The following is a 27184-nucleotide window of genomic DNA, read 5'->3' on the forward strand; positions in this document are numbered from 1 at the left end:
TTGCTTGAATTATAATAAAAACAGATTTAACAACAGAGTGCAAAACTCTTGGGTGCTCTCCAGGAGAAAAGTCATGGGCCCATTGAAGGTAATTTGAGTTTTGCTATTGGCTTCAGTGAAGACAGGCTCTAAATAAGGCTAGTTTGCCCATAATTGAAGCAATACATATTTTAAAACCTTCTCAATCATACTCTAAGCATGATAGGAAGTTAAAAACAATGAAGCTGGGTGAAATGGATAAGAGAAAAAAGGTAAGTAATTCTTTCTACCTCCCTTCCTTTGCAATTCAAAGGGAAAAAGTGTGCTGCATATCCTCTCCTCAGCGGAGTCTCACCATCCAGTTATTTTCAAAACGACTGGATCATAAAATTGAGCTTGGCAACAGTCACAGGGATGGCAATTCGCCACTCCAACTTTGACCATTAGTAAAAGCCTCTTGCTTTAGCAGCAAGAAAATAAACACTTCCAACTGGGAAGAGATCTTTAAGTGGTTAATCATTAAAATGTTGTGAGACTGCAACAATAAGTATCTCTAACACTCATCTTCATCTAATGAACTAACTGGAAACAAGGGTAACGTAGTTAAGTGAAATGTTCTGTTGTTGTTTTGTTTATTTTTATTTATTTAAAGTCAGAGGAAAATAGCATCAGCATGAGACTATTTCAGGTAAGTTAAGCTTTAAGGTGAGAATATCAGCACACCTGCACTGATTTCCGTAACACAGAAGTCCATCTATGTGAACACTGCATTTAAGGCCCAAAGGACAAATGCATTGCAGGTATTTTGTCTCCCTCTTACTGTTATTTGTTCTTCATAGCTCACAGTTTATTTGTAGCACCACAAGAGGTATTAAAAACATGTGCAAGAGAAATTTACAAATTCCTAATATTACTATACCTGAAATACCTATAAAAGGCTTTAAAAGCCTTATAGAAAAATCTGATTTACAGAAGTTAACTGGGCAGGAGCTACAAGCTGTTTTAGCAGTTAAATGCATAGCAACTGCAGGGTACAACGCATCTGGCTTGGCACTCAGAAAGGCAAATGGAATGAAGACCAAACTAGTAGCCCAAAAAGCTATCGCAAACTTGAGATGCTCCAAAATAACTGGATGCCCTCATGTAGGTACAACAGTACCTCAGAGACTTCTGAAAAGAGGAACTGGAAAAGTTTGGAGACAACAGAAGAAGTGAAAGACACTGAAGTGAAAGACACGTGACATTTTTTTCCTGCTATTTGGTCTCCAGTAAGAGAAGAGTAACACAGTAAAGATTCCTGTCTTCCTGTTTCCTTCTATCTCTTTTTTCATATAGCGTGCAATAAAACCCTAAAAGTTTGAATAAAACAGTCTTCTAAGAAGAATAAATCAAATAAATGACAGAGAATCAAACTCAAATTTTAAAACCTGATGATATCACTTGTCAGCTACCTTAACTAATGTTCATTCTTAGCCCATTACAAATACAAAATAAAATATATTTGTTTAAATCATCATAGGGTAATTGTTACAGTAGAGTCATTCAATTGCATGTGACAATTGTACATAAACAAGCCCATTCTCACATTCTGATTTCATACTTGCAACTTTAGCGTGCAAGTTACTTCGTCGTCCTTTCCTTCATCACTATGGAAGAACAAATCTCTTGCTGTTCCTCACAGAGCTAAACAAATTAAATTGCAATTTCAAGTTCTAAAATAAATTCCTTCCAAACAAATCGGAAATTTGGCTTTCAGGTTTAAATGTTTTCAAAAGTGAAAACATTTCCAAAATATAAATTAGAATTTGTGAAGGCAAAAAAGGAAAGGCACTGATTTTTCAAACTAACATGGTGATAGGAATAAAAAGAATAAATACATTAAAAGTAACAATTTTAGTACCCTATTCTCTTAGCTCAGACTGTGCAGAAACATGAAAAAGTGTTACTACACCATCACTAGACAGCAAAGCATCAACAGTGTTCCAGAAATACGATTAATTTCCTCTAATATGATTAGAAATATGATTAATTTCCTCGATTTTACTAACAGAAATATCTTACCATCAAGGAGACAATCAAAGTGAAGGCACTGTAGGTATTCTCTCTCTCTCATAAAGCCATTCAGGGGCGTTGCCCAGCCTTCTGCCAGCACTTGCACCCATTGCATATCCACCTTGCAAAGAAACAGAGCAGATAAAAGTTGTTGCTCGATGGCTGACATTTAATGGTAATTATCTTAGAACATGATTTATCCATAAAACACAGTGTAAAAGGAAGATTTCTTGGTGTTATAGTCTTAATCACAAAAAGTTCAAAGTCTCCAGAAGAAAAAAAAAAAAAAAAAACACTGTTTGTGACTTTGGCTATTTTTCAGTCTTGCACTTAACATCAAATATCATTTTGTTACACACAAAAGCGCTTCATTTGTAAATGTTTGAAAATGTTCAACTTAAATAAAAAAAGGGGAACTGTAGTTATTTTAAGCTCTTGGTTATCTTGCCTTATGAAAAAATAAATGCAACAAAAACCTACACCACATATAGTTACCACAAAAATATCAGAATAAGGAGGGGAGGGGGCGTGTGAATACTAACAGGTTAAATCTTAAAACAGATTAGAAAGGAAATTTTTATTGCAGAAAGTAGTGAGAAAATCCAGAAGTGAAATTCCCTCGGGACTAGCACTTATTTCAGTTTAAGATGTATCATCTTACAGGGAACTTCCTTCCTTACCATTTAAACAGTCACACTATGACTTAGTGTGTGGCCTTTATTATTTCTGCACGTGCATTACTAAGACTTGGTCAAGAGTCTTTGACAAAGGACGAAGTCCACTGACTTCACTTGTGCAAGTTTCTCTTGTAAAAAGCATGACTAATTTTATTACGTTGTTTAATTTATGCTGAGACAAGCGTAACACAGATTTTCTTCCCTAGCTGACGTTATATACTTGCTCGATATTTAATAAACCCCTGGTTAGGAGTAGAGGGAGAAAGAATTTGTTTTGGAGATGGGAAGCAATTTAGAGTGCAACACTACAGAAACTTAATAATGGTGACCCTACAAATTTATTCCAGAGCAAAGCAATATATAGTTTTACAGATACACGTGAAAAGAATCTAGAATGACACAGAGTGAGGTCACCTCTCAGCCTCCTTTTCCCCAGACTGGACAACCCAAATGTCGTCAGCTGCCAGGCACGCTGCTGGCTCATAATAATACTGTTAAAGTCAGTGAAAAAACTCATGCACTGTATCTGTGTTTAGACCTAATTCTTCAGAAAAAAAGATTACCAGGAAGAACAGACAAACAGCCAGAAGCAGCTTTGTCTAATTAAATTCCAAGCTGGAAAATAATGCATTTAACCGAAGTAAGAACAGAGGCAATTAAGTTGATCCATGCTTTTCCAAGTATTCTCTGCTGGAAGCCAGAAAAGTAGCATGAACTCATTCTAACCAGAAAACAAAACGAAACAAAAACTAATAAATTAGATCTGGACACCTACCTGTGTAAGTACCTGATCACTTACCTCAAAAAGTTCACAACTATATATAAGGCTTATATATAAGGCTACTACTTTAACCTGAAGGTTATCAACAGGGTGAGTGAAGCAGCAGCAACTGATTTCCACCATATTTCTAGGTCATTACAGTTTTAAAAAATACGTATTTATGAAAGTAAGCTGAAAATTCTTCTAGAAACAACTATCCATAGAAGGTATTCAAGGCATGATTTAGTCTATGGACGAGGGTGGAAAAAAGTCACTGTAAATTTAATCACCATGCTTAGGATTAACTAAGTAACACTACTTGAAATACCAGGCATTACTTAAGAAGTTTCACCTGTTATTTCTAAAAAGCAAAGGAAGAAAAAAACAAATGCTGTGATGTTTCTCAAGAAAAGGAGAGAAAAGCCTATCGAGTTACAACCTGTAACCAGTACAGGTATTTTGACTATACACAGTTCTGCCAAGCAGCAGACTGTTTTTTCAACTTCAACAATGAGATAACTGAACACACAATACCTTATTTATTTCCAAGGTTAACAGAGACTCAGCATCAGTTTTGGCCAACTGCAGCTTGTTTTCTGGCACATACAGCTCTTTCACCTCGTAGGAGGCATCCACTGGTACAATGTCCTGTACAAAAGGAATAATCAGAATTTAGCGTTCGGTCCAAACGCTTCTTGGACACTAAACACAAGGTCAAGAAGTAAAATTCGACGCTGTACTGCTCTGTGCCAAGAAAATGTGCATTAAGTGATTTTTATTCGTTTAAAAAACAACAATGATCCGAGATTATGATATATGGCTAGCAACGCTGCTGGCTTGAGTAATAACAGTGAAACATTCTGGCAAGAAGATTTTTTTTAAACTAAGTACCTCATACAATTATAACACTTACCTTGTAAATATTTAACTACTGAATTAAGGGCAGTTGTTATGACTGATTAATGCCTATATTCGCTACAGCAGAAAGGATGAGTGTGTGCTTTTATAGATGCTAAAGAAGTATAAAAAAATGTTGTAGAGACTGAACAAACTTACAGACTTAAGTAACTGACTATACAAGATGTGTCAGCAATGGTAATAGGGAAGTAAACTGAAAGTCATTAATACAGAAGTATAAATTGGATGTGTCACCTACAGCTAGTAAAGTAACACCAGTGTCCTAATTATAACTCAAATACCACAGAATATCACTTTTATATTGGGAAAAAAAAAAGGGGGGGGGAGCTTCCTCCATGGGTTTTAAATAAAACTTTCTCAAGACTTTCTCATTTCACTATACTCTAGATCTTAAACCCCTCGTAAGGATAAAGGCACACTTCTGAGGAGAGGGGAAGAGAAGGGAAGGGAGTCATCCGTGATAAAATTTTGAAGAGTCTCCTGACAGAGAGTTGAGTCAAGCGTCAAAACCCAGTCCAACATTCCAGTGATACCCAGTAGGAAAACATTAGTGAAAAACAGCAGATATTTCTTTTTTAAAACGGGGTTTTAAGTTACTTCTGTAAAGTAAATCTGTTGGAAGTGGAGTGGGAGGAGGAAGCTCACCCACAGAGCAAAGTATACATAAGCCTGTAACAAGAGCACAAGGAGTTATTTTTTATTCTTCCAATATTTGCAATCCATAGGAAAGGGGTGTGCCTATAGGAAAGGCAAAGTTTGCCCAGGAGCATTAAAGCATTTATCCAAGCACTTATCAGGCGTTAGGCACCACCTCAGTGGAAAGTCAAAGAAGCAGGACGATGAAAGGAACTGGGAGACAAAATGATGGCAGGAATGTAAAGAGGTGGTGAGTCTAGCTAGCTCTTACACTGTTGGTGTCTCCAAAGACAAATAAAAGAAAAATGAATAAACTAACACTTAGAGGAGGCACTGTGTATGGAAAAGTTGAACCATTACGTATCAGACTTCAACTGGGAAGTGATTATTTTAGATAGCAACTTAAGCAAAACCTGCCCCGTATTGCAGAAGCAGAATTACAGCCCAGCAATGCTGCAGCAACCTCCCCATAGCAGTAAGCCCAGAACCAAAGAAAAGCACTGCCTGCTGCTACGAATCGCAGACTTCACAAGCAAAGTACAGTGACTGGGTCCACATTATGCTGCTTCCCAGAAGATCCTGCTCTGGACCCCAGTTTCTTACCATGCCATGAAGTTCTAGCATTACAAACCATCAAAAGCTTAACATAATTGTGGCTATTAAAAGGTTTTTGTTGTTGTTGTTTGTTGGTTTTTTTTTTTTTTGTTCAAATATTATCCTGCTTTTCGTGCCCCACTGATGGGCAAAACAATGGGAACAACAAAGGTCTGACAGTGCATTTTCTGCAAACAACCCCTGTACCTCACTGCGGGGATGCAGACAGCCTGAAGGCAGCCCCAGCAATGCTGGCCATAAAACCAGAGCAGGCAATCCAGCCCTGCTAGAAAAGCAGCTGAATCCCCACCACCATTGCCTAAAGAATCAGGTAGAAAACAGTGACGACCACAGCCATGGCCACACCAGCACTGGTATTTCTACCCAAGTGCAAGAAACAGCCAAAACCAGCTTGATAATACTTTTAATCTGGGGCCATTTAAGCCCCTACAAGAGCAAGCAAAGAGATTGTATGGCTTGAGATGGGCTCATTTTTGTTGTTGTTGTTTCATAGATTATTTTACTTTAATAAAGTGCAACATCAATATGATTATGGCACATTACATTTTTTAATGAGTTAAATATCTAGATAATTTGGAGGATTAGTAAATCTAGGCTCCCTACCAGACACAAAAATGGTACTTAAAACAGGTTCCTAGATTTTAAATAGCAGCAAGAGGAATTCAAACTGAATGAATGTTAGGGAAATGCTAGGCTAGCAGGCCATCTAGTGACCACTTTAACATGGCAAAGTTAATCAAAGATTCATTCTACCAACAGACAAGTTACACAATAATCCTCTACACTTACCATTTGTCATTACATTTGAACAAATAACTGTAAAAGAAAAATAATAGAATATAAACTAGATGCTTTATTGGAACATGTGCTATCTTAGACTGTGATGCCAGTTCCTTGCTGATGCAAGCATCCTGACAGCCTGCAAAGAAGGGGCCCTCAGGCAAGTTTCCAGTAGATAACCATTCACAGGCACCATCTGATTTGTAAGACCAGTTATTCAGTAACGTAAATTCATATTAATTGATGTGTGAGGCCACAAAATAGTTTGTATTTGGAAAAAGCAAACAGCAGTGTTTGCTTGACTGTAATCACTGATGTTTTGATAGCTACAGCTTGCAGGGAAGTAGGTTTGTCAATACATTAAGAGCAAGGAAAAAATGGAAAGTGCAATGACAGTTATGATCTTAAAAAAAGGGAGGTAAGATTTTCTGCTTCTTTTCTTCCCATCAGGTCTGTTCTACCACATTTTCAGTAAACTGATAAATTGTTTTCAATGTATTAATCTTAATCTATGACCAGCTGAATTCAAGATCTTCTCTAAAGTGTATTAAGCAACGTTTCTGACTGCTTTTAGGTTGACAATATACTTTTTTACATTTCATACTTTTAGAGACCATTTTCTCAGGTGACACATCAAGATTACAGCATTCTGAGCACCCTCATCATTACAGGAAAGATGGTTTGTTTCAAGTAACGTAACTAATGGATTGGGTGTAAATGCACTACTACGTGAATAGCTGTTGCAGAAATAAAATTCTTCATCAGAAATCCCTTAAGCACCCTCTTTCTGCATGCCATTTAACCTTATTCCTCATCTTCCATCCTCATCCCATCTTCAGTTTCAGTAGAACTGTCAGTTTTCAGCATTTGGTCATTCAGTGGCGACAGGATTACCATTCAGGCTAATTGGCAGCTTATTTCTCTGAGATATGACCTCCTTCTCTAACTTAATTAGAGCTTGTTTGTGTCACTGCACTCAGGTTCTGCTGGCTGTAAGCCTGAATCTTCCATGATGCAAACAAAAAGAAAACAATGACTGGCATATAACTCAAAGCACAAAACACAGTGGATTTTTCCTGCTTTGGTATAGGACCAGAAGGAACAGACAAAGATACCTAACACTTGGCTCTCAAAACTATAATAAAACAATGATTACAGCTTTCATACATGTGCAGAACAAATTACTACGGCTCATGGTACTACCAACGTTCAAAGATTTTCTTCTAAGCACTCTACTCATACAGTATGAAAGATGAGATGTTGGCATAAAGCAAGTGTGATCTAAAGGAAATAGATCCTCGTAAAATCTTGCACTACTTATGGCTTCATTTGGGATGAAACTGAAACATCCTAACTCTACCCTCAAAAAGAAAAAACACATGAATCATTCTCAGCTTGAGTATAAATCCCACTGGATTAAAGCATCTGTTTAATTGCACTCTACAGTGAGAAATTCTCCAGTGAATGTATTTCTAGAAGATCCTGTATTTGGTAAAAATTCAAAAAATAATTTAAAAAATTAACAGAGTATGAAAACTACATTCAACGTGATACTACGATCAATTACAGAACTACTTTCAGCTCACCAGCAAAACATTATAGGGTTTGAGGCTCTTTTTCCCTCTAAGTTGGTTTGTGAGTGTGGATATTGACAGAAACAGTACAATTTTCAAAATGCAATGAAAACAGTACAGTTAAAAAAACAATTCTGGAAGTAAGTGCAATTAATATATTTTTTTTTTAGAGAGCTTGAGAAGTTTCTTTCAAAGCTACGTGCTTATTTCTCCAGAAGGCCGTATAAACCAAAACAAAGCTACATCATCTTGGGAGGAGTTTAAAGAAATAAAAATTCTTGAAGTAGGACTAACCAAAAGTTTCAGTCCTATCTCTGACCTACCCATCCATAAATAAAGAAGGGAAGGGTTCACCTGTGTCATCCACTGTAGGTCAGCTATAAATACAGACCTTGTTTGGAGGAGCAGGAAGTTTGAACCCATTCACTGAAGAGCAATGAAGCTGGTGGAGAGACTAGAACATGACTTAAGAGGAGAGGCTGAGGGAACAAGCTGCCCAGGGCAGTGGTGAAGCATCCATCCCTAGAGACATTTAAGAGATGTGTGGACGTGGCACTTAGGCACACGGTGCAGTGGTGGAGTTGTTGCGTTAGGTGGATGGTTGGGCTTGGTGATTTTACAGGTCTTTTCCAACCTAAATGATTCGGTGGGTCTGTGATTACTGCCCAACTGGAGTCTCCGTGACCAACACAGATCATCCGTGAACCAAAACCTTGCCTGTCCCTTTTCCCAAACTGCAGAAGTTAAAAAACAGAGAAGAAAGCAAAAGACATGCAGCGGCGACAAAAATGACACCACCGCTGTACCCTATTACACCATTCAATGTAACTGCAGTTTGTTCTTTAAAAACCACAAAAATATACACGCTTTCTAGAAAAAACAAGCAACCAAACAAAAAACAATCTGAGCTGGTGATATCCATTTCTGTAATACCATTCAGCAGTATATTTTCAAAGGACAACAATCATAACTCCAGCATAACTCAAAAGCAGGAAATCCCTACCTTAAAACACGCAAGTTCTCCTTAATTCTCTAAGCAATGAGAAGAAATCAGCGGTATTTTGATGTGGGAATTACGGAAATTTAATGCTGAGGTTTTGGTGGGTTTTTTTGGTGGTGTTTTTTTTTTTTTTGGTTATACTTAAAAGCTTATGAAGTTTTCTGCTCATCCTGGCTTACATACTTACTGCTGTAAGTATAAAACTACCAGCACAGTCTTGCACGGCCTTTATGCAGCACTTGCTTTTTCCCCAGCTTCTCCCACGACGTAACGATGAGCCTTATCACAGAATCACAGGGGGACCTCTGGAGGTCATCTAGTCCAGTTTCCTGCTCAGAACTGAACCAGTTGCTGTTGGCTGCTCCGGGACTTGGCTAATCAAGTCTGAAGTAGCCCCAAGGATGGAGCATCCACAAATTCTCAGGGCCGCTTGTTCTAATCACTTCCCTCAGCCTGCTTTTGCTGATACGGTACGGTACGCCATCGGCCTTCTTTGCTGCACAGGCAGCTGCAAAAACACTTGTAAATAGTTTGTCATGTTGCAAACAAACAAACAAACAAAAAAAAAAAAAACGGGTTTGGGGCCTGCTGCAATTCGAGCTTATAACCAAGGTGATCACACAGTATTTTTAATCACAGTTTTGATAAGCCAGGGAGGAACTAGATAACATTGAGGACCGAGATCCATAAAGAATCGCTATGGTTACAGTGATGGTAACTGTGCAGTATAATTGAGGGAAAAAAAATATACACAGATTATACAGAAGAGCAGAATCCATGTCTACAAGCTTGCCAGGAACTGCCACCCTCAATTTCTATTTTGCTTGAAATTCTCGCTGCTCCAAAATACAGCTTTTGAATACAATTCTAAGGAACTGTGTGAATACAGTTATGAAATCAATGCTTTCAAAGACCAGGAGGACCACCTCCCTAAATGCAAGTATGATATTGAGCCTCAGAAGAGAATGTTCCCAGGCTTAGATAAGAACTCAACCTTTGGCTGTAATTTGGAGGATAGGTGGTAGATGGAATAAGAGAGGGAAGGTTTATACGTACACTCACAATGAATTGATCTAAGTAGAAGTACATAATCAAATTCCCAACATTTGTGGGTTTCTTTTGTGGTATTTGCAGAGCTGCTGTAATATTATGCCCCTAAGAATGGGACTTCCCTACAAAAGCAGTTAAAAGCCACTTTTCCTCAGTACAATGAAAGGTAGGTACTAGAAATGCAACTCTTTCCTTATATGCCTTTGGCACTTCCTTAACAATAAGGGTGGCATTTCTGAGAAGTAACTTCTTGAGAAAGCATTTCCCTGGTTAAATATTGAACCGATTTCATTACTGAGGAATATGAGCTTTGTGTCATTAGCTAGATCAGCTACATTTGTTGACAGGAAAAAACAGCTAAAACAATGAAATCTCCATAGCCAAGCATCTGCAGTAGGCTTGCTTGACAGCATATTGGATGGTATCAGCAGACTAAGAGCCAAACTTACCAAGCCCAAAGCCACACACATGCCCTTCTGACTATGGATTGAGCAAGGACTCATTCATTCAGTATTGAAAGGAACTTCTCATGTGACTCAGGCTCAGCAGCTTTAGCAGATACAGTACCTCACACGCTAGGTCCCTGAAAAGAACTTTGAAGTGTTTTATTTATTGCATTCACATGCAAAAAAAAAAAAAAAAACACCTATCCAGGTGCCCCTCAAAACTGAGTTACACCACACAAGAACTTTCCAGACTCAACAGCTGCTTATTTACTCCTCCGTGCAGTTTCCTCCCTTTTTTTCCATAACGTACTGAACATATTTCTGGATAATACCTGATACATTTGTTTGGCGTCAGGCTAAACAATATATAGGGGTGGCTAGCCGGGGGAGGGGGGCCGGACTGCTCGGGGTTAGGCTGGGCATCGGTCAGCGGGTGGTGAGCAATTGCATTGTGCATCACTTGTTTGTACACATCATTAGTAGTAGTACTATTATCATCATTGTATTATTATTATTATTATTATTATTTTCCTGTCTTATTAAACTGTCTTTATCTCAACTCACGGGCTTCACTTTCCATTTCTCTCCCCCGTCCCAGAGAGGGAGTGGGGACGGTGAGCGAACGGCTGCGTGGTGTTTGGCTGCCGGCCGGGTTAAACCACGACAGAACCAAGTTTCCATTTCTCATGAAATAATAAATGCTTCATATTCTTAATGTGTATCTATGTATATCCCCATCTGTCTGCATCTATCTCAACATACACACATTTTTTCAGCTGTGCTGTCTTTTACTACCATTATTTTCTGAACTAGTAGAAGAAGAGCCCCTGAAACTCAAGGATTACCAACATCAAGAGGACTTCCTTACAGTGTATTTCACAGCTATTAAAAAATATATATTTGTAATGCTGCTGTCTTACAGATCTTTTCTCAATAATCCAGTGCAATTAGTAAGGAACAAAACCACAGGTTTTTCCAGCAAAGGGAAACCTACCAGAATTATATTTAAGATATCACTGGGTTATATATTGCCTGTTCAGCCATGCCTTGGTTTCATTGTCTCCCTAAAGTAAGCAACCACCAAGACATCTTGCCATTCATTGTACTATTCTCTACAAAGAAAAAAAATGTTAAGATGTGCTTTAATCAAAGGACAGAGCAAAGCTGCCTGGGCCAGAAGCCAGCATTCAGCATTGTGTACCAAATGTACTAATGCAAGAGTTGCTTGTTGGCACACAGCTTTCTAGAATTGTGAAATCTGAACTGGTCTTCCCACAGTAAGGATTTGCCACCTCCCATAGATAGGTCTTATAAAGCTCTCTCCTTTTTTTCTCCAGAAAATATTCAGGTGAGTATTAGGGTACAAGTCTAGCACTCTGCTGTGGTTTTTCTCCCGTGTCAGGTCTCCTGAGCAACCTTGATCAAGCAGTGAATTGTTAACAGTTTTCTTGAAAATTTAGAAAAAAAATAAATCTCTCTGAAGGTGTACTGGCAACAGAAAGCCACAGTGAACTCAGTGCTGACTATATGATGAGGTCTTTTTGCTTGTACCAGCTTCAGGACTTGGCGGAGCTTTACTCAAGCTACTGCATACACCTGCAGTTCCCCGTACATCCACCTCACAAAGAGCATGAGGAACTGTCTGTTAGAGCATCTAAATTAAAATCATGGCCATGAAATGTCATCCTGCTACTCACTGACTACAGGTAAGAATGTAAGGAGACAAACTCCTTCTGCACAAACATTAGCAAACTCCTTCCTATCGAGGTGAAGACTAAGGAGAAGAGGCAAACCAAAGCCAGAGGGGTGAACTTGTTGTTACCCTGACACGTTGATCCTTCTCCCTCTGAGTGATTACCATACTCTGTCAGGGAAGGCAGAATGGCATATAAAATTCCATCCCACACCAGAAATAAAATTCACCAGTCACCAACCTTAAGCTCTGCTTTCTTTTCAATATGAAGGCCTTGACACTGTCTGTAGAAGCCAGCTTATTAGCGTATTAGGTAACACTGCTGCTTAATATAGCTTAAAAACATTAGGATGAGAATATCAGCAGTTCAGGACATATATAAGGAACATCTCAGTTAGGATATGAACTGCTGACAGATCGAAGCTGAGAACTGAAGACAATAATTACTCTGTCCATTCTCAAAATGCCACTTGCCTCCTTCTTCCTGACCACATACTACTACCTCCTCTGGGTCGTCGAGTCATCGTGTCTCATGCAACTCTGCAATGAACTGGTGTAGGTCATTTAAAAAACACCACCCCCTAAGGGACAATAAAAAAAGACTGGGGTACAGTTTCAAGACTATAAAGCCTTCTCATGATGACTGCCACCACTTTTGGGGCTTGTGTTTGTTTTTCAGGTTGGGTAATGAACTGAATCCGCTTCCCAGACAACAGGAGTAACACTAGAGCTTCAGAAGGGATGGTGTAGATGACGTGAGGGAGGAAACAGACCTGCTTTTTCAGAAGCTATAAACCATTAACTCAGCCTTATCAGGAAGATCAGCTTCCTGAAGCAGTTGCTACCTAACTGCAAGATCACTTTTACTACTACAAAAGAAAAAAATAATGCAAAGGAAGGCCAGACAATCACAGCAGCCCGTCAGCTCAGATTACTGTGGTACTGCATCCCTGTCTCTTCATGTTTGCAGTACGTACTAATAAATACGCTTTAGAGACAAAGTAAAAAAAAATGAGATTTACAAAAGCTAGCAAGCAATTTAAACGTTGACAGTCACTGCTGGTTCTGTAACAACTGAGACAACTTCTCTCCCTTAAAGTTATCAGTTATGATAGTGAATATAAATGAATTTTTTTACTTGTCCAAAGATAATTCACTTGGAGACCAACATTGTTGCAATATTTAGGTTGAAAGCAGGACAATTTTAAAAAGCTAGAATTTAAAAACTTTAAGTCTTTAACTCGAAAATTCTGAGTTTCCCAGTACATACATTCAGATTTCATGCATCAATGCTTTGAAAAAGCTACTAAGATACAGCTGCATTGCTGCTCACCCTCTCCTGAAGAAGTTCCACAACTTGTTGTATGCAATCGTTCACATCACAGGAATCAGTTTTCAGCACAAGCTCTGGGGCTTCTGGTTTTTCATACTCAGAGTCAATTCCAGTAAAGCCTAGAGAACAGAAGACAAAAATCTTAAATGACTTCTTCCAAAAGATGACTGCATTTTAAGATTGTTCACGTAACAGTTTTCAGGACATAAACAAGGCATGAGCACAAAGCGTTACTTTCCTTAACAGATGACTGCTTAGGGGAATCATCTGCTTTTTTTCTTCACTGGGCTATTTGCTAATCCTACCACATGACTGCATCTAACTTCAGCATTCTGCAGCATGTGCATTGTATACGTTTGTTGGTGTTTGATTTACTCTGTGAATAAAAGAGGTAGCACTGACAAAAGAGCCGTGCACTTCAACACAGAGTTAGTAGATACACATCCAGCAGCTGTCTTTCATTAGTAGCCATGAGGACTATTTTCACAGACCTTGTAAGTGACTGGTGACTCCTGTTCTGGCCTAGCTGGCTAGCAATCTGCATTGAAACAGAGGAGATTCCAACCAACCATGCACGAACAAGAAGGAAAGTCAAGCTCAGTGTCAAAGCATGCGCTGCTACAGATCTCATCTCCAGCAGAGACATCAGCTGGGCTCTATTAACTGGACACCTGCATCCTCCATACTTGTAAATGCAAACACTGTAATTCGAGTTTTGCACTTCAGATTTAAATATTCTCTAAATTAGTAGCTTTGTTCCACATCTGTGAAAAATACCAATTGCTGCAGTACCTGATGTGAAAAAGAAAGGCCAGTGTCTGTTCCAAAACCTGTGTACTTTAAGAGTACCTAATGACTAAGGAATGGGAATAGGAGAAAAAAAAACAAAAACCTGTCCCATTACCATTCTTAGACAAAAGGAAGACAACAGAAGTTGTAATTAACAGGCATGTCCATTTAATTTCCAGCCTTCATATCAAGTAGTTCATAAGACACAGTCACTGCTAGATTCCCTTGTAGGCACTGAATACCTCAGTACCACTTCTGAAGTTACAAAATTCCCTTGTGGGCTTTGTAAAATTAACAAATTTCTGTGTTGCACAAACAAGGATTCTGTACAGTACAATAGCCTCGCACCTTTCCCACGCAAGGCATCTTGCTATGATTCTGAGCAAACCTGACTTCAGCTGTATTTATTGCCCATTCTTCACTGCGTATTTGGCAGAAGCACTGAGCTTCAACCAAGTCATCTGGAGCGTCTCGGGTTTCTTGAATTTTGTGTCAGCCTTGATTAATAGCGATGCCATCATCAGAGCATGAGCAAACTCGACCCATGAAAGTGAAACCTTTAAAAATTACTTTGCTTCTTAATAGAGGTGAAAAATGTTATCAGCCTCTTCTACCTAAAATAATACAGAGCTAAGAGCTCTTTAAACAATATTTTCAACAAGTCATCACACTTTTAGTTGTTTTGTAGGGCGAGGTTGCTTTTGTTCGTTTGTTTGTCTGAATTAATTGCAGGCTGCTGTACTTCAGAGTCTTAACGAAGTCTGGGGACAGAAAATTATACCCATGGGCACTAGCACTGAACCTTGATTTCAAAATAAACAAGTTAGTCTCTTTACAGAAAGATGGTGACACTGCATTTTGGAAGGAAAAGTGGGTAATTCATATGAATACAGTTCTTTAGAGACTTAAGAGAAGTATCAGGCTCTTTTTAGGCATGCAAAGCAGGTAAGACTGTTCCTCAATTCTAAGAGCTTGCAATCGAGAAGCCTTGAGCAGATTACACAGTTTCTACGTGAGGATAGGCACTTTTGCCCCATTACTGTCCTATGCATTTATAATAGTCAGCTGCCCCAGGCAGAATTTGATCCCAATTTTCTGCTCGGTCCTATCCCCAGTTCAGCCATTTGGAAAAGTGACACACTCATAAACTCGAGCTCACACACTTACGTGTAGTCCAGTTACAACATTTCACCTATGCAGAAAGGACACAACTACATTTAGGTTCACCTTTAATTTCTCCAGCTCTGGCTTTCTTATAGAGCCCCTTAACATCTCTCTGTTCACAGACGTGCAACGGAGCATCCACAAAGACTTCAAAAAAAGGCAAACTTGCCCCTTCATGAATTCGCCTGGCGTTATTACGATCCTGAAAGGAAACAGGAAAAAAAAATACTAAGAGATTGAATCCACATAACATTGGTATTGCTTTTCTGCTTCTGAAGTTCATTTTAAAGAAGCTGATAGCAAAATGTAAGCAAATTCTCCAAGTCTGAAGAAAAGAAACAACTTGAACAACTGATGCCCCACCAGCTAAATCCGTTTTTTCACAGTTCTTCACACGGTCCCGGTTTCAGAAGTAATCTCAACTTCTTTCTGTACTTAAGTTTAGTGTTTCTGGAGTTTGAACAATCACCTCCAGAAAATATTAATGTCAAAAAAAAAAAATAGCAAGCATTTTATCCTGGCTAAGTTCAGTGACAGGTTCTTGTAACTCAAATTCTGAGTGACATTTCATATTTTTTAATTTTCCCTCACGCTATCAAGAGGGTTTTCACATTTACCTGAGTATATGGAGAGATGAAACTAGTGATGCACACCAAGCCAGCATCTGCAAACAGTTTGGCAACCTCAGCAATCCGACGGACGTTTTCTTCTCTATCTTCAGGTGTGAAGCCCAGATTCTTATTAAGGCCTTGGCGAATATTGTCACCGTCCAACGTGTAGCACGGAATGCCATGGCATACTAAATACTCCTCCAGAGCCATGCTAACTGTAGTCTTCCCAGCACCTGACAGACCTAATTGAATTAAAAAAAAAAAAAAAAAAGAATTAAATTGAATTAAAATAGGTATTGTAAGAATAAAAACAAGTTGGGGTGAACTGTAGCACAGGTACTACTACCAGTACAATAAAAAAAGCAACAAGTGCAATGCCTGGTTCTGCCTTTCAGAGATGCTTACCCTCAATACAAGCTAAGTGCCTGTTACACAGACAACAGATACAGGGAGAACGAGGCACAAAATTAAGTGTGCTGCTTGAAAAAGGTGAAGAGTCTGGCCTTGAGAGCTGTTGCTGTTCACAGAGGTGGTACCTATTGCCCAGTGCTGCTGTGGCTGGCAGTTGTTTCCACCTGAGCAAGCTACATTCAGAAACCCAAAACAGAGTTAAGGAGATGTTACAATTGCATTAGATGAGGAAGCTCTCACGGTCAAGTGAATTTCAGTCAACAGATGGGGCTCAGACCAAACCACACTGTTCTGACTCCTTGCAGAGTAACAGCACTGAATTAGATCACCACACAGAGAGCAGAACTGTGTCTCTCTCAGGACTCACACACAGCAGTCACGCTCCACTAAGCAGAATGTGTCAAAAACAAGCAAAGGCAATTTGAATATGAACCTTCAGTTCAGAAACTTAGGCAACAAACCTTCACACAATGCAGAATGTCCTTGCTTGCACAAAGTCTACTGCTTGCTTTAAGCTGGGGATGCGTTTATGTAATTTTCCAGACTAGAATCTAGGAGTTTATATGAAGTGAGTGCTTAAGCTTAATACAGGGCAATCAATTCTTAAATGGGACACAAACTCAAATCTTGGTAAGACAACTTTAATCCTCTGTGTAAGAAAAATGGTAAGGGTAATGGTAAACAAAAAAAGAAATACTAATAGTAACACTACTAAGTGAATAAAGCTGCTTTGATTTTTATTAGTGATGGTTAAGATTTATTTTAGTGTTCAGAGAAAGAAAAAAATCACACAAAGCAACAGTCAGTTTAGTATTACTTCAAAGACCTTTACAATAAAGGGTGACAATCAGACTAAACAAGCACTTAGTAAGAAAATGCAAAGCAAACTTTGAGAGCTGTAATAGTTTAGGGCAATTTAAAGATGAAGAGTCACAGTACTGGTTCATCCTTTGCTCAGTTTAATATCCACAAGACACAGAGCAGTCTATTGAAAATCAGAATGTGTATCCCAGGTCAAGCCCGATACAAGAGCCTATGCCAACACCTGTATCTCTCTTCCCCTCTGAATAAAAGCCCTCCTGTCCACCTCTGATTTCTTTATGGCTTAGTTCATACTCCAGTCTCTGAAAACAACTGCAGAGGTGTGAATAATGTTTTATCATCTATAAAAATTATCTACACTCAGACAACTCAAGCTTCTGTTGTCAGTGCTTACTTGTCTGGCTTGAAAAGAGCAACAGCTAAAAACGATGAAGCTGAATGTCGCGACTTAGGCCAGCAAGAGCTTGCCAGAAGGGGAGGTCCTGCTCTCTTGCCTCTCTTCACTCTCAGCATCCTACCTGCATTATTCTACCACCTCCGGCGCTCATTAGCCAACTCAGTTTGCTAATCTTTTTTTATTTATGTATTTATTTATTGCGCTAAGTGTGTTAAGTTCACTGATGATTGAGCAAGTTGAATCAGCTCAAGGTCAGACTGGGCGGGGTGAAAGTAGGGCAAGGCTGGGAAGAGAACAATGTTCTTTTGGCAGCAGTTAGAGTCGGAATGATTTGGGCTGGAAGGGACCTTACAGATCATCCAGTTCCAACCCCCCTGCCACGCACAGGGACACCTCCCCACTACAGCAAGTTGCCCAAAGCCCCATCCAGCCTGGCCTTGAGCACCTCCAGGAATGGGGCACCCCCAGGTTCTTAGGGCAGCCTGTGCCAGGGCCTCACCACCCTCACAGTCAAGATTTTTTTTTTCTTGTATCTAAACTGATTCTACCCCTTTTTATTTTAAAATCATTACCCCTTGTCCTATCACTACAAGCCCTAGTGAAAAGCCTCTCCCCTTCTTTCTTATAAGCCTCCTTTAAGCTGAAATGCTACACTAGTATTTCCCTAGAGCCTTCTCCTCTCCAGGCTAACCAACCCCAGTGCTCGCAGCCTTTCTTCACAGGCATGTTCCAGCCCTCTGATCACTTTGTGGCCCTCCTCTGGAGCCACTCTAACAAGACCATGCCCTTTTAGAGCAGGATGCACTCCAGGTGGGGTCGCACAAGGGCAGAGTATGTGGGGAGAATCATCTCCCTCAACTTGCAGCCCCCATCCTAGAAGACAAGCGTGGCCATCCAAACTGAGATTGCAGCTACTCACCATTTCCTTCTCATAGCTCATGTTTGTGGTTTGTAATTTTGTTCCTGCACCTAGCTTGCTATTCACTGAAACGTTCAGTGTCCCATGCAACATCTGGTTTCCAACATGTAACGGAATGTTAAAGTTAAGGTCATTAAACAATGATCTATAAAAATCAGCTTTGAGCTGGTAAGTCTTTAAAATAACTTACTCAAAAAATTGTATTACATTATTTTACACATGAAAGCAACACTTTCCTGTATTTTTGATACATTTCTCAGTTTTTTTCCCCACTATGACCCTCTAACTTCACAGCAGAAGACATGCATTATAGTTTCACTCTCAAATAAATCTTTAGAATTGAAAATTGATCTCTGAATACATCTTTCCTACACTACTATACCCTAATTGCTGACAACAGGAGAGAACTTTGAAGGAACTGTACCACCACAGTTTCAGCCTCCTCAGCAGAAACTAATTAAAGAAGAAATTTGGCTGCATTTTTTCTCTGTGATAACTAAAGAACTCCGAAGTTAGTGTGTTAATGCTTCAGAGAACTTTGAAGCACAGAACAAACAAACAAAAAAATCACACTTATGAAACAAAGCTACCTTCCAGGATTTACTTAACACTCTCTTTTTATCATCAAAACAATTCAGTGGGAAAAGACCACGCTGACTTCAGAATAAGCCCTGCTATGCTTTGTCACAACATGCAATTGCTGTCCAAAGGCATATGATTACAACAAATTGTTATTTCAACCCAAAGCCATGAACATTACAAAGACGGGATCTTTACAGAAGTGATTCAGAAAAGCAGACCGTATAAAAAAGGTTTTATATATTAGCAGTTGAAACAGACAGCAAGAACAGCAAGAATGTGGTTAAAAAAACCCACACTCCAACGCACTCTAAGAATTAATCAGTGGACAGCGATTAATTTAACGTTCCTAGAGCACTGAACAAAATGCAATCTCAAGTTATTATCTGTCCCAGAGCAATTTCTTGATAGTCAGCTTAAAAAATAATAATTAAACTGCATCTAGTGCTCAGATGCCACGAACATTCAACTTTGGAAAAAAAAAAAAAAAGGAGCTACAGATAAACAGCTTTTCAGAAGACAAACTAAAACAAGACACAAGGATCCTGAGAAATCCCAAACCGTACCTGTTAACCAGACTGTGCATCCTCGAAAACCACTTCTTGTTCCAACCACCTGGCCTCTCTTATTTCTGCTGACATGATGAGCTTGGTAGGTAACGTTGGTTGCCCTCTGCATTCCCTGTGGAAATAGCAGATGATTAGGTCTTTAACTTCTGATAAGATAAGGTGGCAACGTATATCAAACCTTATTCACAGGCACAAAGGAGGACTTGGAGACCTGTGAATGGAAAGCAAAACCAATGCCCAATCCATTTACTGCAATGTCAAAGGACACAAAGGAAGTTAAACACCCACATACCTTGTGCCCCTCCTCTGAAACTTGGGTTATCAGGCTAGTCAATTGTTTTCATATATAACCAGTTGAAGAAAATCAACCAAAGAGAGGGAGAGGAACTGCTAGACCTGACTCCTATTCGAGTCGTTAAATCTAAGGAGAGCGAGTGGATTCCTCTCACAGAAATGAAGGTTTCAGTCATAAGCAGCCAAACATTGGCTCACTTTTAACTCATAAAAAGACACCTTCTCATTGCAAACTATGCATGTGATCCACCTTTCAGTTCAGCAGTCGCACCTCTGAACCACTCTGCCTTTTTCTGTCTTCAGTCTCCAAAATTAAGACAGTTACGATATATTCTGAGTCCTTCCAGAAAATATTCCTAAAGTGACTTTTTAAAGAAAGTGCTCATAAAGATGTGGTTTTCCTGATAAAATTCTGTTTTAAAAAATCCAGTTAAGACTTCCTTAAAGCTATTTATTCACCATAATAAGCTGCCGTATCATCTTACATAAGATGACATTGCTGTCAAGCACATTTCATAATCTAAGCCAAAGGAACAGGAAGATCAGCCCCAACATTCCCTTGAGTTTCGCTGGTATCTGATTGTCTGAACTTTGCTCGTGAAAGATCAAGACCTTAGATAACCAGACCAAGCACGAACAAGCTAACAAAATGAAAAGAAATATTCAAAAAAAAAAATGAGGAGAGGGGTGGAATTGTTTGCTTATGTAATGTTGCTTTGACTTCTCTCACTTACAAACATGTTGCAAGGTATTTGCATTATCTTCTCTTTCATTATTGTATCAGTGATGGCTGGAAAGGAAAGCACTTAATCAAAAAAAGGAGGGAGGATACTCATCTATCGAGTAGAGCAGAGAGCTGTATGACAGATAAAAGTAGGCTTAACAGAGAAGTGTTATCTGCTTATGATTTCAAGAAATGCTGTTGCATCATTCTTCTATAGAACAGCATCTCAAAATCTAGTTTAGCCATAACTCGATAGGAATGTATGAATATGAGCAATTTTATCTGCCCCTGCTTCCGTACACAGCTGGGCTTGTAGCTGATATGGACAGAAACTCAAGTTAGGAACAGATGTTCACATTTTTAAATAAAACAGATCTATCTCACTGGTGACAGTCCAGCACCTAAAATTAAAGGAAAACCGAAAATCAAGCCGTAAGAAACCACCACCTGCACAGGTTATGGCTGCTCTTACTCACCAATTGCGTTATCTTCAAATAACTTATCTCCTGCAACACTGCTTGCAGATAAAGTCAGTGCAATAAAGCTAACTAAAACCAAAAATCGAAGAGGCTTCTTGCAGTAGGAACAATTAACACGCTACCTATAACTGGAGATCGTGGTGAACAAACGAAAATTGTGGAATTAAAGACGTGGAAAAGAATTTAGGGACTTGCTCTTCAACTGAAAGGAAAGACACTGCGTGTAATGAACTAAGACATTAATAGCAACCTTCTCTCTCATTAATTCCACCTGTAACACACCGTGGTCTCCAAACATCGCTCCCCTGCCACCGTCTCAGTAGAGCTGCAGCACACTCGTAACAAGCCACGTGTCCCCCAGACACCAGGTATCTCGGATTGCCTAACCCAAGAGCTCTGCCTGTACTTGAACGATTTCCAAAGCTTAGAGAATTTCCAAGAAAGCATCCTACAGAAAATTTTAAAACAAACAAACAGCACCCGCCTTGCTTTTGACGCACAGGATTATCTCTTATCATACACAAATACTTTACAGGTCAAATGCCTCACCCAGCAAGACTTCTTCCAGCCCGTACTCAGTAAATGGCATCAGTTTCCTTCGTTTTCCAGAAGCAGCAAAGCAGCAGTGAAACTGAGCCAGGCATTTCCCTAGCGCTACCCTTACAAAACACACGAAGCCCTGAAGAAGCAGGCAGAGTTCATTTGTTAAATGATGAGAAAGACGAGTTTAAGAAGTAAACACAGAAAGGCATTAAGTAAGGAATTAGATGGGAGAGACATCACACAGCATCAGCGAGGAGGCCAGCAGATTGCTGGAGCTGAAGGCACAGCCAGCAAGCTCAGTGGTGGGACAATAAGCACATCTATTAGGAAATACTTAAGAAGCTGACATCTAAAAACTAATCTTGAGGTGCCCAAACAGATTGCATGCACTCAGAGACACTCCCATGCCCAGCAGCACCACTCAGCACGCGTGCTCATGCACAGAAATGAAACGGCTCAGCCCCACTGCTGGGCAACGCTGTAGCCAAATGCTCCTTACGCTCCAAAAGCAAAGAGCTTTTAGAATTAACCATTTAACAAGTCTTGTTCTGTTACTGAAAAAAAATAATAGTAGGGTTTCTTCATCGTGCTCACTTTCCTACCAGATCATCTACCAACCACCACCACCAAGCAAACTGAACACTCGATCCTCAACAACCGAAGTTTTATTGCTGTCCCTGACACACACACGCTTACTGCAGACACTGCTCTGGCACAGAGGGGTACGTGGGAGTAGAAACCAGCGGCTGACATCAGTTGTGCTCTGAAGTTATTTAACCAGTCTTCACATTTCCGGTACATAAAAGTTGGTGAGTATCAGCTGATACCACGTAACGGCCATCCAAAATGAGAGCAGAAATAAAGAGCACTCATTTCATCTTATACTAGAGCAAAGCACTGCTCACCTTGGAGAACTCGACAACCACTGCTACAGGAAACGAAACGTAAGACAATGAGTAACAGCAAAACTCAATTTGATGAGCAAGTACCTTTTTTTTCCTTTTTTTTTTTCCTTTTTTTTTTTTTTAAAAAAAAAAAAAAAAGCTATTTTAGACCTCTTAGCCTAATTACTTCCCTTATAATAATCTCTACTGAAAGTACGCACCAGAGTTTTTCTGTAGAGAGGGCAATGAAAAAAGGTTATCAATCTCAGAGGTCCACTTAGCTGTTTTTTTTTTTTTTTTTTTTCCACATCCATTGGAATTTCCTCTCTGATTTGCCCACAAATCTGTTCCTTTCTCCCCGTGTTGCACATTAAGTGCCTCTGTACTACTTTTAAGAACTGCATTTTCATATTTTCCCTGCCCACCACGGTAAATAAAAGCAATGCTTCAGTCCCCTGCGCTGCATTGTAACTCACATCAGCTGGGAAGGCTGACATCCTTCCTTTCTCCTCCCTCTCTATGCTGGTTTGTTTCTCGCATGAAATCTGAAGCGCCGTAATAGGCTCGTATCTTTGTACTAAGGATAAAAAAAAAAGGAGTATTAACATAAAAAGCCTTTCACGGATGTGCACTGAAGAGCTGTAATGACGAGCGAGCAAGGAAGGATGACTCTGCAGCTCACTGTCTCCGGCACAAGGGGAGCCTTTCAGCATTACAGGCAGTTGACCAGGGAAATAAACACTGACATCTAAGAACTACGGAAACAGAGCAGAAAAAGAAGATGGGGATCAAAAGGAAGCATTAACGCTGCCAACTTCTCTATGCAAAGCCTTGCTAAGATAGGCAGGAACTGTATTTTTTTTTTCTGATCCTATTCTTGATGTTTTGCCCAGTTTCAGCTATCGATGCCAAACCCCTTTGATACAAGGACTCTGATCAGCCACCCAGATGTAGAAGACCAAGCCCAAATTGCAACACCAAGACCAAAAGACAGCAGAAAGGAGAGATCATTGCTTAATTGTTTTGGAGTTAACGGACAGACCACTACGCTGACATTAACTGCATTCATTTTTCATTACTTCAGAGCAGTTATGAAACGATGCTCCAGCAGCCACCCAGCAGCAAAGTTAACGTTGCCCAAAGCAGGACCTCTGGCGCAGGAAGCAGAGCATCAGTGCCACGCAGCGACTCCCTGGGCTGCAACACAGACTTCAGACCATCGGCTTTGAGGCTGGAAACATCAGAACAGTGTAAAGAACAGGCACAGTTCCTATAGAAACCATACATACCCAAGAAGCTCACACTAATTCTGTAGTCTTCTGTTCTAAGAAGACACTGAATTCCCCAGGCTAAAAATTCCCATACGCCAACAATAGCGAGGCATTCAGCACCACCTCCATAATGCAGTCGTATCTCTAACACCTTTCCATTTCCCAATCATCCCCGATATTTTCTAGGGCATTTGTACTTGTACGCCCTTACAAGTCAGGGATTCCCTGATAACAATGCGTTTTTATGGCATTTATAGCATTTATCCAGCACTCAAACAAATGGTATCTTCCTTGTTGTCTCCAACCCACTCGCTTTAATATACAGGCAGCAACTTAAGCAGACTGAACGCTTCCCATTTATTTTGCCTACCTCGACACACAAGCAAGGAGAAACAAAGTGGAAACAGTTTTAACATACAATTCTACTGCCATAAAAACTAGAACAACTGCACTACAGCTGAAAGTCTGTCCGTCCGCCTACCTAGATGAGGTTTCAGGACCTGCTGGCCAAAAGATCTGCCAGTAACGCCTTCTGGTAATTACCACCTCCAATTCTGGCTTGGAAATTTGTGCTTTGGTTTGGACAGTTGTGCTTAGAAACAAAGGACCAGCCTTAAGTGATACCCAAACGACATGACTTTTATAGTTATTAAGAAACTTTAAGTCATCAATCCTTTTTTTTTTTTTTTTTACCATGGCTTATAGCGTTATGTTTTCTCCCACTTAGATTTACAGCAAAAAAATCTTACTTTTATCCTCCTAACTGCTCTCTGGAACATGGATTGCCACAGCGATGCTGATACAGGAAGGTTATCTGAGCACTTTTGCACAGAGCAGCACCCAACCGGCCTAACACATGCTCTCCTGCCACTTCCACAGACCTGATTTACGCTAGGCTTTCTTTGCCAGCTGTTCTAAGGCTGGGACGGTTTCAAAAATCAGTGACAGAAAAAAAGAGAGACTGTTCTAAAGCACTGGGTACACAGGCAACTCTGTGATAACCACACTATGAGGAGTTTTATCTTTACTTGCAAACTGCTGCAGCAATACCACAAGCAGCTTGCTCACCACCGCTGGAGCTGAGGCATTAGCTGGCATCAGAGGGAAGAGACCAAAATGAAGTACTGACAGCCAGCAATGCGGGCAGAAAGGAAAATCAGAGCACGTCCTTGTTGCCTCATTTCACAGGTAATTCCTAGCACCTCAGCAGCCAGAGCGACACTCGGGAATGTGCTCCACAAGTCCTGCAGCCAAGCCAGCCACAAACGCTGCCATTGTGCTCTTGTGTGTTGCTCTGTAATTCGGGGTATGCTGTGCTCAGAGGCGGGCTTGGCAAGCAGACGAACACACGCAGAGGGTTCCACAGAGAGGGGCATTTTGAACAGGACCAGATACCCAAATTTCGGGAGATACGGCTCTGCTGGCTCCCCTCACGGCTGCCGACTCCGTCAGGGTGTAATAGGTCGCTTTGACTCTGCTCTCAGACGAACAGATGCGGAGTCAGAAATGCCAGAACATTTGAACATTTTTCTGTGGAGCGTGTGAATCAGCAGGATATTTTTTTCCAGTAAATTTACTGGATTAAAATGAGCACTTCAGCTGAGGTCTTCTGAAGAAAAAGGAAGAGGTGGAAGCCTTCCTCCGCTTGCCACGTATCCTGCAGGGCTGGCTACCATCAGATGAGCTCAGCAAACAGTTAATCAACTTTTTTTAAACGTGTCCCCTCCCTGGTTTGGGCAAATCCATCACAATTTTGCCTCTGATAAATTAAACGATATACAGTATCTTTTGAAGATACTTCACCGCCTACACCCAGCAATGATTTACTTCACTACCTTCTTCATGACACCTGATGTCACCTTTTCCTCACAGAAAATGACAGAACGTAATTTACCAAATACTCTTTTGTAAGCAAGTTTGAACTCGCTGGCTCGGGAAGAGGGCTGGCACGGCACAGTCTCTACTGAAAGACTTTTAGTACGGTAACAGCTTCCCCATTTTTTAGGGGCAGCTGTGACTCGTTCCTTAGCCTTTTTGTAAGAAAGCTGTGGCCTGCACGGCTTACAACAAGGCTTCAAAGATGGTTCTGCACTGTTCCTTACATACCAAATATCTTCCGGACCTTATCTCTTGTCTGCTTCAGCTCAGCATGGCTTGAAAATAATCATACATCTATTTCTCTCTCTTTTTTTTTTTTCCTTACTGCCTTGCATCACCAGAAGTATTAAGCGTTCTTGGTAAAGGCCTGCACCGTGCCTCCTAAATAGCTTCATTTTGGTGTCGGCTGTAAGCCGATCTGCCCCCATCCCCACGCACAAGAATGCAGGCTCTGGCTGTGGGTTTTTTTTTTTTCCAAGCCCTGTCTCGACGCTTTTCCACACAGCTCCCGCCGCACAAAGGACCTCAGTCTGGGGCTTCATGAAAGCCCGCATTGTACATCGCCCTCCCGAGCCCTCCTTCCTCCGCAGCGACAACTGCAGCCCCCTTCTCCTTGCCCCCATTAAGGGTCTCGCCCCCCATTAAGGGTCTCCTCTCCCCGTTTGGGGTCCCGGCTCCACCGTCCCCTCCCCATCCCCATCCCCATCCCCATCCCTCGCCGCCCCGGGCGAGACGCGGGGCAGGGGCAGCCCCTCATCCCCGCTGCCACACCACCCCCAGCGGCTCTCCCGCTCCTTCTTCTCCTTCTTTCCTCCTTTTTCTCCCCCTGCGCCCGCCCTCTCACCCAGCTCGGCACCCTGTTGCTCAGCTTCACTTTCTTGCACTGGCTCTCGGGCAGCTCCATGGCCGCGGGGGCGGCGAGAGGACGGAGGGAGGGCGAGGCGGCGCGTTGCCTTCGGATGCTCCGGGCGGTCCAAGCCGCCGCTGTCGCCGCCGCCCGGCCGAGGGTGGCGCAGGGAGGAGCCGGCAGGCAGCGAGAGGAGGAGGAGGAGGAGGAGGAGAAGGGAAAAAAGGAGGAGGAGGAGGAGGGAGGCGCATGGGGAAGGCGAGCCCGGCCACACGCTTGCGCGGCGCCATGACGCGCCCGCGGGCGGGAGATGGCGACGGGGGGACGCCGCCATTTCCGCCGGTCACCGGCAGCCCCGCTCTCGGCTGCCCCTGGCGGGCACCGGGCTGCCCCCCTGAGGGGCCCCGCCGTCATCTTTTCCTCAGGAATTAAAATAAAGCAACCCCGAAAAAAAAATAAACCAACCCCGCAGCGCCCGCAGTTGCGTCCT

General features: G+C 41.0%; 1 protein-coding gene across 3 annotated transcripts in view; it reads right to left on the reverse strand.

Annotated features, from left to right (window-relative positions):
- The window catches only part of PAPSS1 (3'-phosphoadenosine 5'-phosphosulfate synthase 1), a 41920-nt gene extending 14941 nt beyond the window's left edge, over positions 1-26979 (reverse strand). The window contains exons 1-7 of one of the 3 annotated variants that reach the window (XM_084518286.1): positions 26692-26979; positions 19772-19886; positions 16084-16319; positions 15530-15668; positions 13514-13632; positions 4003-4116; positions 2041-2152 (exon numbers count right to left, since the gene is read on the reverse strand). In XM_084518286.1, the coding sequence (XP_084374412.1) occupies positions 2041-2152; positions 4003-4116; positions 13514-13632; positions 15530-15668; positions 16084-16319; positions 19772-19886; positions 26692-26751 (895 nt within the window). In that variant the 5' untranslated portion in view covers positions 26752-26979. Of the gene's footprint in view, positions 1-2040; positions 2153-4002; positions 4117-13513; positions 13633-15529; positions 15669-16083; positions 16320-19771; positions 19887-22510; positions 22631-23174; positions 23211-26691 lie in introns of those variants that run through there. The other 2 variants (XM_084518287.1, XM_084518285.1) reach the window with 2 other exon arrangements.
- Between the last annotated feature and the right edge of the window lie 205 nt (positions 26980-27184).

Source organism: Aythya ferina, assembly GCF_964211825.1.
Source record: "Aythya ferina genome assembly, chromosome: 4".
Lineage (NCBI taxonomy): Eukaryota > Metazoa > Chordata > Aves > Anseriformes > Anatidae > Aythya > Aythya ferina.